General features: G+C 46.1%; 1 protein-coding gene across 1 annotated transcript in view; it reads right to left on the reverse strand.

Annotated features, from left to right (window-relative positions):
• Positions 1-287: 287 nt before the first annotated feature.
• APCDD1L (APC down-regulated 1 like) overlaps positions 288-17,459 on the reverse strand; it is a 192,927-nt gene continuing 175,755 nt past the window's right edge. The window contains exon 4 of the mRNA XM_086932631.1: positions 288-1,555. Within this exon, the coding sequence (XP_086788757.1) occupies positions 788-1,555 (768 nt within the window). The 3' untranslated portion in view covers positions 288-787. The remainder of the gene's footprint in view (positions 1,556-17,459) is intronic.

The raw sequence follows: 17,459 nt of genomic DNA on the forward strand, positions 1-17,459 counted from the left end.
AATATGTACCTATATTTGTTAAGAATTCCAGTGACCTAAAAAGGGGTACAGCTCTTAAGGTGGGTGGACTGAAGTCTGCTGTGAGCTGGGCCCTCTTTTCACATCTTAGTATGGTGAAGCTACTGATTAAATTGGCAGAAAACACTCATTCAATAAACTCATTAATTTGCTAAATTAAAGGAAGTCACTTTGATTAATTATTTCACTTGAAGCCTCCATCTAATAGTGTTCAAATGTTTCCTTTAACAAGGTGTGAAGGATTGAAACACAATTGAACTGTTACCATTTATAAATGTCCACTTTTTACAGTGGGAAAACTCATATAATCTCACTTTATTCATTGTAATGTTCAGAAAATATTAATTTAAAAAATACAAGATTTTTAAACAAAAGATGTGACCGAAATGATCACACTTACATATTAACTGCATTGATCTCCACCAAAATAGAAGGTTGTATGTTAGAAAATACATATACACATTATATACTCAGGCATACATGTCAAGACAGGACCCAAATGTGTCTGGTCTCAGACCCTCTAAGGCACTGATCCGTTTTCTCCAAACTTATGATATTATGAGAATATGTTCTTTATCATTGGCTTTGTAAGGAGTAATCCATGAAATGCAGTTTCTTCCAAGGCACTTGTCAAACCTTGGCTTCTGAGGGAACCTGAGTGCTTGAGTGTTGTTGAAGTACAACCAAATCTAAGTACTGTTCTTCCAAGAATACAAGAAAGGATGTCTTTGTGTTGCCTATTTTACAAGGTGATCCAAAGTCTGATGGGTTACTTCCACCATAAGAAAAGCATTGTTGTGAGTCCCACCAAGATTGATAGAGGACAAGGTCGCAAGGATGGGTTCACATTGTTGTGAGTTATTTTCAAATGATGGTGGCTGATGCGAATGGCATTCACCCCAGTATCCATGGCGCATTGCATGAGAGGGGACTGATAGGACGTTGCACGTTTCTCTGGTGTATCGGGACTTGTTCCATCTGTGGGCCTCTCACCGACAAAGAGTAGGTTGCGTCCCTTGGCATCTTGCTCGATCTTCAAAAGCTCGTATTCGGTGTGAGGCAGATGGATGCCAAGAGCGGTGCAACCATTTGTGACAGTGATGTCCTGCTCCATGCCAAGTGTCCAGGATCCCAACTCCCCACATGTGCCGGGAGCGGAGGAGTTCAGCATCAAGACCGTTGCCGGCTCCAATGGAGTCACCCTGGCCATGGTAACTCTAAACACCAGCTCGGTACCACCTTTCACCTTGGAGGAAGGCCTGGCCTTGGTGTAGTAGCCAGAAGCGTAGATGGTGAAGGTAGGTTCTCTGCAGACAGGGTCAGAGAAGTGGTAGTAGTGGCCTTCCCAGGTTTGGTTATGTTCATAAAATATTAAGTAGCGAGTGAGGAACAGCACGGCGGGCCGCAACTCGCAGTGCGCACTGACCCACTTGCCACCAATGCGAAATGGCAGCTCAGGCGTGAAAGGCAAGATGGGCGGGTGGTGTTCGTTCGATCGGTAGATTATGCCACAAGCTGGACAAGGATGGACATGATGCTGCAAAATAAACAGACAGAAAACATCAATGACCATATGAGGTTAGATTGATTGACTGCAACACAATATCACCAGACATTAATGCTTAAGCGACCCATTTCTACTCTATATTGTTTCAGTTCCACCGAGCAACATGCAACTGGCTGGCAAACGGGCTTTGTCGACCCATGAGGGGTATGAAAAAGGCACCATTGTTTTCACATTAAGTAAATACCAATAGCAATTCAAATACTAGTCCTATCTACAATGACCACAACAACTTTGCACAGAGTGTATATCCTGTTCTTTGGGATACTTCTGCACCATTGTAGCAATAGTGCAAACTGTGTTTTGGCAGTGGAAATCGTAAGTTCTCCTGTGCACAGCCACACCTCCTGCTGGAGGCTCTGTCTCCTGTATCTCCTTGGCAATCACCTCTCAGTCTTTGTGCTGACTGTGCAGGACTAGAACCTGTGCTACAATTCTTACTTAAAAAATACATCATAGGTGAGATGTTTTATCACATTGATTTTTGCAGAGCTGGTGTATTTTCAAGTTGTGTTACCTAGCCACTCATTACCAGTGACCAGGGTCGGACTGCTCTATAGCACAATCAGGCACTGCCCGACGGGCTCGTCTGACAGGTCAGTGTGTGGTCCGGTTTTTTGGTTGTTTGTGGGCTTGTTTTATGGTCTGCTGGGCCGGTTTCTACTGTTGATTTCCCTGATACTAAAACAAAAATTGCCTGGAGCAAGCTGAACACCATGCGTTTTCCATACCTTGCAAAACGCTTATGCAAAGTGTCTTTACAAGTTCAAAACTGCTCCAATTTGCAAAGATGGGCCTCGTTTTAAACTATTTAATGGTAGTCGCTTTCCTTTTTGTACCTGGTTTTATATTCTGCCCCAGTTCGACCCTGCCAGGCAGTGGCGGCTGCTAAGGAACGGGTTGGTGGAAAACAAATCAATTACCTGGTTATGGCTGCCGCCTCTCCTCCTTCTTTCTCTCTTCCTCCTGACTCCTGGAAGCAGGAAGCTCCCAGGCTCCCCTAAGCCAATTACGACGCTGCTGTCACAAGCATGACATCAGCATTGTGACTGGTCTGAGTGGCCCGTTTGGATGCTCAGGCAGTGCCCGGGAGCATTGGGACAGTTCTCCACCTGGCTGTGCAACACAGCCGGTTTGAGAAATGCTCAGTGCGCATGACGGTGTGGCTGGCCCAAGACGGCCGGCCACACCGTCATACTCACTTAGTAGTGCCCATACCATTCCTCCTGTGAATCAGCCCAGCCCCACCCTGCTCCAACCGGGCTCCGTGCAGAAAAATACAATTATAGTAACAAAGTGTTATTATCATTTTATTTTTCCTTGTTGCACTGCTCTAATAGCAGTGAGGCGACGCTTCTCCGCCTTAGCGTAGGAGCCGCCACTGCTGCCAGTGACCCAGTAATTCTCCTATTACTTCTGCCTCACTCAGAATTATGGATACAGGGAATGCCAGAGTTACTCCGGTGAGAGGCTGGAGGACTACACACTGGACCCTTAGGGAACCCTTAGAAATGAGAATATGTAGGGGAATCTGTAATTCTGGGTTTGATACCCTGAGCATTCATGCCCTTTGTGCCCAGTAGATTTCAGCTGCTTTCAGCAGATCTCACTTCTCTGCCTGCCCCAGTCATATCAGAAGTTCTTCAGTAGTGGGGTCCTCAAATTGAGTCCTGGACCCTCCTAGGAGGGTGGCCATTTCAAAGTTTAACCAGGAATGGGAAGACCCAGAGAGAAACACTGCCTTTCAGTGGGAAATGGTATAGTCCAAAGCTTTGTTTTTAATATAAAATCAGGGCCTTCGGTGGTCATATCACTGAAAATACAAGATTTTATAAAAATATTATGGTCTACGGCTGGTCATGGCAGACAATTTCTATGGACTGGAATCTAGGGAATGCTAAAGTGATTCTGGTATTTTACTGACCTCTGCTGGTTGTTTTATATCAAGAAAGTTAAATAGAGGCAGTTGACAGAAAAAAAAGAAAGTCCTTCAGCAGAAAGCAATTCTGGTATTTTACTGACCTCTACTGGTCGTTTTCCATTAAGACAGTTAAATAGAGGCAGTTGAACAGAAAAAAATCCTTAAGCAGAAGCAGACAAGTCCTAGGGCTGATCGCCAGAGTCCACAAACTACATACACATATAAGTATATACTAAAGTATATACAAGAGGTCTTGAATGCTTGACCTAAAAATAGTCCTGTAGGGGAAATAAAAACACAATAGATCTGCATCTGGCGCCCTGTAGTGGAATTGACAGCTTTATTTTTAAAACCTGGAAACAAATATATTGTAGGTTGAGTGCAGGGCTCTCAGAAGGCACGGTGGCTGGGGAATAATGAACCCTTCACCCCATAGCTCTTCTGAGGGGCCTGACATTTCCTGAACCCTTGGTGGCCAAGTCTTCCATTATTCTGTGCCTGACACTCTGTCCAATCTCATAAGCCACCTGGATCTAAAAACACTTTTTCACTGCCTTCTTTTCTGTGTTTAGTGGTTTGTAGCCACACTGTCGCACAGAGGTGGTCTTTGTTTGGACAGAGAGCACCCAGAGTGAAACGAAATGTATCACCCCTCCCACGGGGCAACGGTGTGTTGAAAAAATGGGAGGAGTGGGGGGGAAAGGGAGTGAGTTAAGAGTAAGGAGGGCAATGAGAAAAATAGACAAAATGTGGAAAGGGGGGATGTTTAATTCACTTTTCCTTTGCAGCCAGTGCAGCGGAGACTGCTGCAGGCAGCTCCTCTGAAAGTCTGTGCCCGGTACATGGGTCCAGCTTACCCACGCTAAAGGTTGACCCTGCCCTTGTCCTCTTTTCCACAGTGTGCATATGAAAATCTGTGAGACTCTCCTCACTTGAGGTGTGCATGAGCAGAGGCCAAAGTGTATTAAACAAAGTATGGGAATTGAGGTCCAGATGTTCAAAATCGTGTGTTTGCAATTTTCTAATAGCGAATTTTAGCGATTCACTATTAGGAAATCTCAAACTGCGATGTACAACAGCGTATATGACACTGTTAGCGATTCGCAGTGGGTCGCAATGGACCTGCCTCATCAATATTCATGAGGAAGGTCGCAATTTGCGATCCATTGTGAAAGGCTATAATCACAGGAATGGTGGCCTGCTGTGGTCAGCAGACCACCATGTCTGTGATTGCTTTTTAAATAAAGCATTTTTTTTATTTGTCATTCAGCCCGTTTTCCTTAAAGTAAAATAGGATGCATTTCAAAAATAAAAATGAAAAGCTACCTTTTCAATTTTTAAGAGTAGGCAGTGGTCAATGGGATCACTGCCTGCCCTTACCAAATGCTGGTGCCCACTTTCACAAAGTGGAAGGGATCCCTTGGGGGCCCCTTTCTGTTTGCAAATGGGTTACCACCAACTTGAAGTTGGTGGTAACTGCGAATGTTTTACACCACATTTCTGGTCGCAAAACATTCCTATATACCAGTGCGACTCGCTAATAGGAAGGGACATTCTTAACAAGCCCCTTTCTAATAGCGACTCACAAACCCAATTTTGTGAGTCGGCAATAGGTTACTGACTCGCAAAATAGGGTTGGTACGTGCCGAAAGCATTTGACGACCCGGGTCGCAAACGGCCCGATGGGCCTGATGGGCCGTTTGCAATCGGTAAATCGCTTCAAGCATCTAGCCCTGAGATCCTTAGCCCAGTGGGTGCTGGGTCAGTGGACGTGGGAGTGGGATCAAAGGCGTGGCTAAAAAGAACAAAACATTCTGTAACTATTCTGTTGTCTTACACCTTCAAGAAACTGTATATAAAATACCACCTCTTACATGAAAAATAAAAGTGAGTTAAACTAAAAAGGGAGAGATTAACTATTTTATGTTGGGAAACCTCAACTGGTTAATGCAACCACCACTGTCAGTGCTTTAAATAGCCAGGTACTGTCTGGTACTGAGTACCTGCACTTCTTTAATTTGTAAGGGAGAGTACCTGCACTTCTCAGTACTGCTGCAATACATTCACTAGGAAAGTACCGGGAGTTCTCAAGATCAAACAGGCACTCTTAACTGCTGAGTACCTGCACTTCTACATTTCTATTTAAAGGATTGACTGATGATATATGTGTGTGTAACCAGAGAGCCACAGAATTGAAATCTGGTTGGTACAGTGGGAAATAGTGACGTGTGTTTTTAGTGATACAAGGCCCCCAGAACTGTGAATATGTACTTCATTAATTTGAACTTGCATTTCACACAGTGTGAGATAGGCTGCCTCAAAGTGCACAAAAAGATTTAGGTTTAAGATTTTAAAAAAAGTGCTTCCATAATAGAGATCTGAGTAATATGCAGATTGTACTTAGTGCAAACAAAATTTATAACTGATAAAAGCACGTACTCCCCAGCTCATCAGGTCACCTTGCAATGCCTCTCAAAAAGAATACTCTTCGAGTGACTGTATCATTTAAAACCAATACCGGCGTCAAAGCAGCCTTTACATTTGCAAAATAACCAAAAGCTCACATTTACATTTTTTTCGTGCACAGACATCCTGCCCGGAAGGCTTCTTTCTTGTTCCGCTGTCTAACTCTCCCTTGGCTTAACAGCTCCCCTTGCACTTCAGTGGAGGCATCTCAAATGTCGAAATTAACCATCCAAGGACAGTTGGCTGTTAACATAAAGTAGGAGAACTGTTTCTGTCAGATTAAAAAAGTATGGGCACACCATGCCCCTCAGATCCCGCCTACTTCGACCTCTGTGCATGAGCCATACCCCTTTGATGCCTGGCTCAGAACTTTTATGATACATCTTCGACACTCTGTAGAGTTGTCGATGCAGCACGTGCAAGGTAAGTTGTTTTATTTATTTAATTACTTGCCTTACTCCTGTCCGTCGAATGTCAGACTCCACTACCCCCCGCCCTGCCCCTCCCACCCCACCACCCAGCAGAGCTCCCGCGGCAAGCCGCCACTGAATGTGACTCACTCCTGGAAATTTTGCATAAAGTCACATGTAATTCCCACCTACTCAAAGAAAAATCTTTGTCTGTTGCACCTGTTGACCTTAGAAATGGGTGCATAACTGCAGGTGAGTCCTCTCCGATGTTTTATAGTTTGCCTCTCTCCTACATCTGTCTCTCTCGCCACTGCGACTGCTGTCTCTTCCGCTTAAGCTCCAATTGTGGAAGTAAGCAAAACCCTGAGGAAACCAGCCAACTTTGGGCATGTAACTAACCCTTACCGACACTGGACAGCCCTCTTTGAACTTTTGGGCCGACCCTCCTGACATTACCCGTCCGCCCGCCAGGCCAGTCCAAGTCTGGCTCAAGGTGCGCTCAAGTATCGCCAAAGCAGACACTCAGCCTCAGTAATCACAGGCAGCTCAAAAAGACGAGGGACTGGTATTTTCGTCTTCCCTTTCCTGCCTTCGCCAGCAGAGCAGTGCGGGCTCCAGGCAGCCTGTATAACACACTCACGAGCTCCGGTGTCTGATGCAAAACAGGGTGCACAGACCACCAGACCGTGACAAGGTGGGCCTCGCAGACCCGACCCTGCTGCACGAGGAGGCGAAATACAATAGCCCTGTGATTATTACAGCATTGTGCGTAATTTATACACAAATCCGCGCGGCTATTCTGTAATTGTGTCATATTCCCTTTGCTTTATTGTTACTGTCGGGTTAATGAGTGCTGACAGCGTGCAGCTTTACGGATAAATAATCCCAGAAGTTGGCAAAAATATTCTCTGTGGGCAGGAAATTCTTCGATAATGGGAGGTAATTCTGTTTTTTGGGTGGTTAGGCGGTTTCGACGAAAAGCGTGGGTTTATTTTGAGCACATGCGGAGTTGCAGAGTTAGGGTTAATGTGGGCACTGGGGCCATGCTTGCTACTGGAGAAACATGTTTTTTTTGGTTTGGGGGAAGGAAAGCATCACGCAAAGTGAATTTTGCCTGCTCTGCCCCACCCAAAGTAATAGATTTAAGGGCAGAATGATGTGGATTCTGCAGCAGCTTTACTAGTACGAGAAGTCGTGATCATAATGTCATTTTTGGGGAGAAATTTGAAGAAACTTAAAATCTCAAGCGTAAAGTAGCCAAAGTGAATGTTATAAAAGTGCGTTCGCTTAAAGCACTGCAAATGCTTTGTAGCATTTCACACAGCGCTGTGGAAACCAGTGGTGTCTGCTACTTGACAGGGGTGGTGAGGAGGGGGGGATGAAAAAAAAATCACTTACCTGCCGGCCTGCCGCTGCTTCTCAATCCTCTTCTGTCGACTCTAGAAGCAGGAAGCACACAGGCCCCCAGACTCCCCTAGCCAATCACCACGCTGCTGTCCCCAGCATGACAAGTGCCCACCACTCCTCCCCCTGCTTCTGTCAGCCCAGCTCCGCCCTGCCCTGCACCTAAAATGTCAACCAGCTGAGCCAGGACAGAAAATACAATGATAATATTTTATTTTTTAAGCTGTTCACAGAGCAGTGGGGCGATGCTCCTCCCCCTTAGCAGAGGAGCCGCCACTGGTGGAACAGACACAGAGAAAGTATGGATTGAGGTCAACCTGTGGTCTAAGCCCGTGTGCTCAGACCGCATTTATTTATACAAAGGAATACAAAAAAGTGATGCTTGGAATGCTTGAATTAATCTCAGAAACTGGTAATTAGTCGGGGGGCATTCTAGTCCATCACTTTCTTGCCCACTCTGCCACCCCAGACAGGAACCAGCCATATGCAAATCAGCCTTGGCTCTGTGCTCCAATAGAAACAGTCCAGCCTGAACTGCCTGTCAGGTTCCCTCTGACCTATAACACCAGCAAACCCAGACTGGTGTTGGCCTATTGGAGCCACGTCAGGAGGATGCAGGTAGGATTCAGTGGCACAGCGAGCACAGGACTCGCATCTAAGTATGCCCATCGCACTCATGCAGTCACACTGCAGAATGCAAAAAGTGGGCTAAAAACGATGGATTGGAATACTATTTTGCGCGACTGGCAGTGTTTAGACTACTTGCTAGCATTCGCACTGTCAACTTTCATGCTCTTGATATAATGCCTTAAGTGGCAAAGGGTAGAGAGGCCACAACAGGTCTGGGGCTGCTAGCTCTCCCTTCTGGAGTCCCTCAGCCATTTGGACGGGCTCGGGTTTGTCCTAGTTGGTATTTTCTCTGGTTGCCGCTTAATAGGATCACTCTAGCTTCTGGTGGAGGCATTATTTCCTTCAGAACAGTCCACACTTCAATGATCAGTCCGGAGGGTGATTGATGGTGTGTCGATTGGGTCAACCACTAATCCCACTCGGCTGAAGGGGACTCACAGTTATGTTGTACTTATTTACTGTGTTGTATATTGCTTTAAGGCTCGTGTTAGGAGCGAGCCTGCTTCTAGAATGCTTGTTCATCATTGTATGTTCTGCTTGTGTTAGTCAGTTGAAGCCTGACAATATCGCTATACAGTTGTGCTTCCTGGCACCACCTGTTCTTCACTTTATCTTGAAATAAAGAATTACAGAAGGAACCTTGCCTCCACCTCTACTTTACACTCACTCATTACATCTCTCCAGGAAGAATGTGCCTTGCCATTTCTTGAAGCAGGAAATGTTACTAGTAACTGTTTCATTCAGCTGCTTCGCTGTACTCCTGATGCCTTGTACTTCAAGGACTTCCCAAGATTTCCTCTCAAATAGTTGTCTGAACTCGCCTGCTGAGTGTCGGATTCACACCACCATGACATAGCCACCTTGAATGTCTCTGACACTGGATTGCATCACTTTACTTGACTGCATCATCATTTATTTTTCTGCTCTGTTGGTTCATGGGTTGGTTAGGCGATGTAGGTCTCCAGTTGGGCGATTCAAGGATAGTGTTCTTGAGCGATCGCCCAAACATCAGTGCCATTGGAGCTCGCTTACTGGCGCAGTGTAGTCTGTTATAGTACATCTGGAGGAAATGGTGGACTGCACACTCAAAGTTACTATCTTGCTCCATGCACAGTCTTCGCACATTGTTTAGTGTTCACATAAACCTTTCAATTTTCTCGTTGGCTTAAGGTTGGCGGAGTGCATCTTCCGATGGCGGATTCCTAGTGAGCTAATCAGCTCTTGAAACTCCATAGCGGTGGCTCCTGTGAAGGCAGCAATCACTGCAGGGCTCAAGGTGATCTCTAGATATGGCGGACACAAGACCGATGAGGGTGACGGAAGCAATGACCTTGGCCACCCTGGCAGTTGGCGGCTTTCCCACCATACCGTCAATCAGGCCCTTTGTTTCCTGGTTCAAAATTGTTCTCCCTGTGCCTCTGTCCACTAATTTGATAAAATGTGAGCTGCTGACAGATGTAAGAGTGAAAAAATGAAGGTTCGGTAGATCGATGGGGCAGTGAAGAGCAGCTAAGACTCTGGATAGATGGGGCTGCAGAGAAATGGGAGAGTGGAGAGATGCAGAGGCTGCAGTGCCTAATTTGAGCAGGTGCTTTCAGGTGCTCAGCACCAGCACTTCTTTCACAGGGCCGGGGCTACAATTTCTGACCCTGCAGGTGGTACTCTCAATATTAATTGTTCAAATTCAAAATAAAAAGAATAACATACATTGCATGGTGACTGACTGGTAAATGTTCATAGGCAGGCTGGCATACGCCTGTCCAGGCAGGCATGATTATGTATCTCCACTTTATTGAAGATGTCATCACGCTGATCACAAATCCAAGAAGTCATCGACAAACTATGGCTTCCATTCTATTCCCCTAGTCTGCTGCACCCTGCCACTGCCTGAGCCCAAACCTCCCATTGGATAATTGTAGCTGTGGGCTGGCTCATGATGGAGTTGAGGCAAGGAAGCTGCAAGAGCGCTTTGGAACTTGGGAGTGAGTGAGGACTCTTCAGGAAGAATAAATTAAAGTAAGTGCCTTTCCACTTGTTGCGTAGCCAGAGTAGCATATCCGGGAGCCCTGCATTGCTGCTATCCTCAATGTGCTCGATGCGGCTGTGGCCCAACACAACTTTTGTGCGCCATGGCGTCACCTGTAGAATCTGTGCGCTGCAACCCAGCATGGTAATTGCTGAGTGTGAGTGAGTCCAGTAGGCACCACAGCCATACTTACCGGCATTGGGAGCATTACTGCTGGGGACAATGACTGTGCTGTAGCAGGCAGGGTCACAGCAAGCTGAGTAGTGGATTCCAATGCTGTGGCCATCCCTGGACCTACTAATTACAGGGAGCACTAGCAGTGACATGACCTGCTGTGCTTGAGCAGCCCCCTGTTCCGCAATAAACCCAGTCATACCGCACTGATTAATATATGCAAAAAAGCATTTTTATTTGGTGAACATTTTGTTTTTGCACTCAGTGTAGGTAAGAAAGTAAAACACGTCATCTGCCGCTTCTTTATGAATGACAACAGGAAAACGCAGAGTTTAAAATAGCAGGGACATGTACAGGCTGAGGACAGGGTTTTACAAGCAGCAGCAGTGTTAGAGATGAGAGACAGCAAGAGTAAAGAGAAGAAACAACAAGAGAGGAGAGAGATAAAACGGAGCAAAGTAGAAGAAAAGGAGGAGAGCAAATCAGATGCAAAGAGAAAGCAGCCATGATGTGAAGAAGAGATAAGATAGAATGAAAGGATGTGGAGGACAGGACAGAAGAAAAAAAGCAGACAAATGATAAAACAGAGACACAGCTAATCACTTCTAGAGAGTGATAGTAAAGAGCCAAGATCGAGGGGAGAGAGAGCTGAGCATGGATAAAAGTGAAGAGAAAAAAGGGCAGGGCTAAAATGAAAAGAGGGCAAATCAGAAATACAGGGTGTGGCAAAGATGACAGAAAACTATTAGAGAGGTGAGAGGATGGACTCTTAGAGAAAAGAGGGGACAGACAACAGATCACGGTTAGAAGATAGAGACTGAGGCAGCGAGAGTGTTGAAAGTGGGGCTCACCGCAGGAAGAAGTGAGCGGTGGCCTCCTTGGCAAAATTTTCAGCACCTGTACTTCTGTTTTTTACAAATTAAGCACTGAGAGGCTGTGGAGAGATCTGACAGTGAAAAAAAGCCAGGGCTGTGGAGCAATAATGGGACACATTAATCCAGGGGTATAGTCCAACTGTAGTCATTCATGCATGGGGCGGCTCCACCACAATGGCGGAGGAGCGTCGCCTCACTGCTGAAATGCATGTCATTTTATTTTTGACTTCTAATCCGCGAGTCTAGGGTGGAGTGGGGCCATGCCACGTCAGCAGAGGAGGGGAGTGGTGGTATGCACTGAAAGTGCACCTGTTGGTTTGGCCGCCTGTTCATGGCTAGCCAAACCGACATGCGCACTTGGATATCTCCAGGCCGTTCCCTTGAAGATATCCCCAGTGCTCAGGGCACAGGCTCGCACTCACTGCTGGAGCGTGAGACCGGCCCGCTCTGCTCAATCTCAGCGCTTCTCTCATGCTGGGAGAAGCGCTGGGATTGGGTGGGCTCTGGGAGTCTGGGTATTTGAGTGCCGGGAGCAGAGGAGCAGCGCAGCACAGGAGCAGATCGCGGCGGCCGCGAAAGGTAAGAGATTTTTTTTTATTATTATTTTTTTCTCCGGGCTGCCCCTTCAGGTCGGATTGGCAGCAGCCGCCGCTGCTATTCATTGCAATTAGACTAAAACCGCCATGCAACATTACGTTGTGAAATAAATACCAAGGACTGCAGTATTGGTTGCATGGAGTCAACTGGTCACCTTAATAATGTGGGTCTGCCATTGATACTTAGTTCATTCAAAATCATTTGCATGTTAGGCTAGTACAAGCCTAACTTTGTGACTTGAGACAAAGTAGCAATCAACTCATGTTGGTTCAAATCTAGAAAATGATAAACGCATGGTGGCCAACAGGACCCATGTAGCGAAGGGTAGAAAAGGCAGGTCTGGTGTTTATGTGATGAGTCTTCTATGCCCCCTTATTGTTATATACCATTGAAACTACATGTCCCAGCACACAAAGTGCCATCACGTGAAGTACATGCGCAAATGTTCACAAACTCGGATTGGAGGTGCCACCACCAGTTGCATCTGTGGCGCGTTGTGTGCCCTAAAATCACGTCTAGAGATCCCGCTTCTTAACAGGCATCACCAATCAAAGTCCTCGGCGTTAAGATCTGTAGCAGAGGGTTCTCCAACCCCTCGAGGTTCAAAGTAATTCGGTGATTCTGCAATTTCATCGCATAATTCTCACCCCACCAAGCATTAAACTGCCCACTCTTTGATGGATTAGCCAAGCATTCATTCCAAGGTTTTCCACCAACATGGTTGTCCTTTAGGGAAGGGGTGCTGTGGAGTTCCCAGCTCCCCGAGAGGTGTTGCCTTCTGGTTCCAGTCAATACCACAGCTTCAGAAACTCATTTATTCCACACGCGGAAGGAAGGAGAGGAAATGACATCAGGCCTGTTGGGCTGTTGCACAATGCAGTGCAGAGCTCCCAGGCTTAGGAAATGATGCACTTCCCACCTGTAGGGCTTGCAAAGCAGGTCCAAGGGAAATGATGGATTGTAAATCACCAGAAGCATCTGTTGGCAGTGTTGACATCGGCATTACCTCATATACACTTCCACACTCCTTGATCCCCACCCCCTTGAAAACAGCTGTTTTTAGGAAACTTGGCTTTGAAATTGCAAAAACAATGTATTAATGTAAAATACCAAAGTGACATAGCCCAAGGACCACCAGCAAAAATGCATTTTGTCAGATTCCGTCAGCGGAGGCGGTGCAACAGCGCACTGCAACCGATGCACACGATTGGCTCACAGTGCAGTCTCTAGTGATGCTCACATAATTGTCTGTCGACAGCTGCGCAGTCAAGCCAGACCCAAAAAAGTCAGGGTGGAGATGGAGGTGAGCCTTGACTTTTCTTGCAGCCAAAAGCCAGAGATGTTTTAAGGGATGGGCAAAGTTGGCTCTGGCCCGGGGAGCCAGCCTTTCAGGGGGCACCCTGATAGAGTCAGCTCTGCTCTGCAGAGTCTTTCCTCAATGGCCTTGAATAATTCTAAATCAGATTGTTTTAAATACCATTTTCCTTTAATTTATTTTTAATGTGGGTGGTGTGTGAGTCTATTACAGACATTTTGCAGCGATTTTTTTTTCCCTACAACATCCATAAAAAACTTTCGTTTAGATCAAAACATCACATATTTGAAATGGGTAGGAGTTACACAGATTATTTGCAGTAATATTAGTGAGGCTCTGACGTTACACAATATTGTAAACACACGTCACTGTCTGTTAAAAAAAATAGAATTTGCTGGAGTGTGTTTGTGCTCTATCAGTGACCTGGCCAAAGAGGGCATGAAAGAGATGAAATTCATTCCGAACAAGGGCTCCCAGAATACGTTTGGCCCAGGGCCCCCAAAATCCTTAACATGGCCCTGCCAAAGCCTCATGATACTTAACCCCTTCGCCGCTGGCGGGATTCCCCCGCTGTGCTGGGGGGCGGGGGGGCGCGTACAGCGCCCCCATGCTCATGACGAGGTCAGCTCGTCATGAATGGAACGTTCAGCACAGCAGGGTAATCAGCCCAGCGTGCGAGCGTTCCATCTAACGGGCACGGTCCTGACGAGCTCAGCTCGTCATGAGCATCGAAGCGCCGTGGCTCATGACTAGCTGACCTCGTCATGAGCGCTCAAATATCGGCTCCTAAAATCAGGTTCAGTATTACTGCAGCTAGGAAAACTGGGTGGGAGAAATCATGATTAGGCAAAGTGGTAGACTCGGCTATCCCCCCTGATTCTTAACCCTTTGCATGCTGATGACGGAACCGCTCCGTCATCAGCTGCGGGTGCGCTGTGCTGATGACGGAGCGGTTCCGTCATGGCCCAGCCGCCGCGCCTGCGCGGCGCTGATTTCGCGCCTGCGCGGGCGTTCTAAAGAGCGGGGCGGGTCATGACGGAACCGCTCCGTCACCAGCATAGCTCAACCGCGGCTGGTGACGGAGCGGCTCTGTCACCAGCATGCGGCCGCCGCGCGGCCGCCCCGCCCCTTTAGCGCTGCGGCGGAATAGCCGCCGCAGCGAAGGGGTTAATTACGCCCTCCATCTCAGCAACCGGATGAGCTTGTTTTTCAATTTTTAGTTAAATTGCCACAACCTTTACTGCCTAAGGCCTACCGATTTTATCTTGCCTAAATCAGGCTTGTATGTTTTATCAGTTCTTTCCGAAGGTTTGCCTCCTGTCCTTGTGCAAACAGGACAGAGGAAAATATAGCGAATACAGACTTTGTTTGTTTGGCCACAAACATTTGTGATAACCTTTCATCGCGCTAGGACTTTAAGGCTCATATTCTTAAATCTTAAAACAATTATGCTGTAAAATAAAGAAGTAAATAATACAGATGTTTAACTGGTAATGTCAGAAGCATTTATTATTATTATTAAAAAGTAGAGCAAATCAGGGCAGCACATTTTTTTCTTAATATTTTGGGCCCGATGTAGGTCGCCAATTACCAGTCGGTAACGGCCGATTTCGGCCGTTACCGACTGGTATTTGGGATCTGACATGTAGGTAGGCTTAATTTACAGAATCGGTATATTTACCGATTCGGTAAATTTACCGATTCTGTAAAATACCGAATCGGTAAATTTACTGACTCGGTAAATACAGATGTAGGTGGCACTGAAAACAGTGCCACAGGCCATTACCGATTCGTTATTTACCATGTAATACTATTACATGGTAAATAACGAATTCCAGTGTACATGCACATCTGTGCATGTACCCCTGTGCCATGTGGCACACAGACATGCCCTAAGGGCATGTATATGTGTCACATGGCACACAAGGCAAAATCAGGGGTGCAACAGGGTGTGCCTATGGATTTATACTCTAAGTAGGATGCAAACCCTCTCCCAAACATGGTGGCATGCTTTATCATTGGGCTACTCTCCTTGAACACTGGTATGGGTGGATTTGTGGGAGCCTAAAAATAGATCTGGGGGTGGAATCAACTGATACATATTGTGTAGGAAATATAGATTATTTTATTGTTACTTCCATATCTTAGAGCTAAAAACAAGAGGGTAACTGAGGAAGCATCATGTCTTGTGCTATCCGACACGTTTCTGCCCTCCTACAAAGCCTAACTGGTCTGGTTCAGGTTTCATGACTTTGACCCCAGGGTCCCTTTCCTAGTGCCTACTCTAAAGGAGATGTGTATTCCCTAGAATGAGAAGATTTTTCATGCAAGAACAATCAAAGTACTTATGTTGCAAACGCAGTGTAAGCTATGCATCACTTACCTTAAGTCTGTATGTCTCTTTCACTATGCCACGGCCAATAGTGATCAATGTAATCAGGATCCGCACACCTAAAGAGCCACTAATGTTATGCCCCCAACGATGAACCCCTAACTCGTAGCAGGCTACTCCCTGCAGTAAATGTAAGCAATTCAGGGCCTCATTTATGAAAAGTGGTGCATCACTGGTTGAAAACAGCGATGCAACACTTTTCATTGCACCCTCCTTGCGACACCATGAATGCGCCGTATTTAAACTACGGAGCGCCACGTTGCAAGGATTGAACAGACATGTCAGAAGTTGTGACGTATCTGTTAGCGCATTAATGGCCCATTGCTGAAATGTGTCGGAAAACAACGCAACTCCAGCAATGTGTCATTACACATGGGCGAGTCCCATGTGAAAGGCCCTGCGTCAGTCCTTACGCATGCTTGAAACAGGAGTAAGGATTTGATGAAGTAAAGTAGTGGAAGTAGCGAAGTGAAATCTCATAGATTTCACTGCAGCACTTCTACAAGCCTTTTTTATGAGGGGAACGCCCACCCTGCATACATTATACCTGACGCAGTTATAATGTAGCGCGGGACTTTACAAAGTGAAGCATCTGCCTAGATGCGTCACTTTGTAAATAGGGCGCAGTGTGGCGCATTGATTACGCCACAGCAGCCTCACAAAAAAATGTGACTCATAAATAAGTGCCTAAGTTTTGCAAGGGTTGCTGTGCAAACCAATACCCTTAAACAAGACGCCATAGCCAAGTACACTCTGGGCTTGAGATACTGAATTCGCTCCTCTAGGACTTTGGAATAAAAGTAAGACCCCTGCATGGGTGAGGAGAGGTACACAGTTCTGACTATTTCAGACCCCCAAAGCTATAAGAATGGCTTTGGCGGCAGGTATTAGTAATTATTAAAGTGCACTGAATTAATGAACAACTGTTGTTATGCTTGTCTCTAAATGAGACAAAGAGCACCACCATGCAGCAGACTGTCATAAATGCCAGTGTTAACAATGAAGTGCCGGTGCCGAGCACCAGAAAACACAGGCTCAAATTAAGCACTGCCGGTGGCACAACATAAGGTTGCTTGTGCTGCTGTTAGATCAAGTGCCTAGAAAGGGTCGGTTGATGCTGAGAACGGCCTGCCAGAACGAAAACAAGGGCACAAATAAAATATATTTCCCAACAGCCAAGTGCTGTTTAAATCAGGCCAGACTTAGGGAGAGACGGTTAGGTGTTAGACAATTCTGACTGTGACTGACTTTCCCAACCCAAAATATAGGCTTTTTGTAAGGCACTAGTCTATCAGGAAACATGACCAATTCCTCAAATCACAGTGTACCTCAGATAATGAGAAGCCATTTTGTTTTACCGTCTGGAATAGGAGGTATTCTAACATGAGCTTGTGCTGAAACTTCTGACTGTCGGACATGAGAAGGTTCTAGAAGCCAGGAGAAAGAGGAAGCTAGATCTGAGTGGCCTCAATGATGCGCTGATACCGAAATTGCCAATGCATTGGATTTAGGGTGACCAGAATTTTAAAGCCAAAAAACAGGACATTTCACAAAACTAGAAGGAGCACTACAATTTTACTTCAAACGTGGTCACAGAATGACAGCACTCCTCAGCAGAGAATTACAGAACAGGCAGTTAGAACATATATAAAATGCAATTTTGAAAC

The sequence above is a fragment of the Lissotriton vulgaris genome, chromosome 7, assembly GCF_964263255.1.
Source record: "Lissotriton vulgaris chromosome 7, aLisVul1.2, whole genome shotgun sequence".
In the NCBI taxonomy this organism is placed as follows: domain Eukaryota; kingdom Metazoa; phylum Chordata; class Amphibia; order Caudata; family Salamandridae; genus Lissotriton; species Lissotriton vulgaris.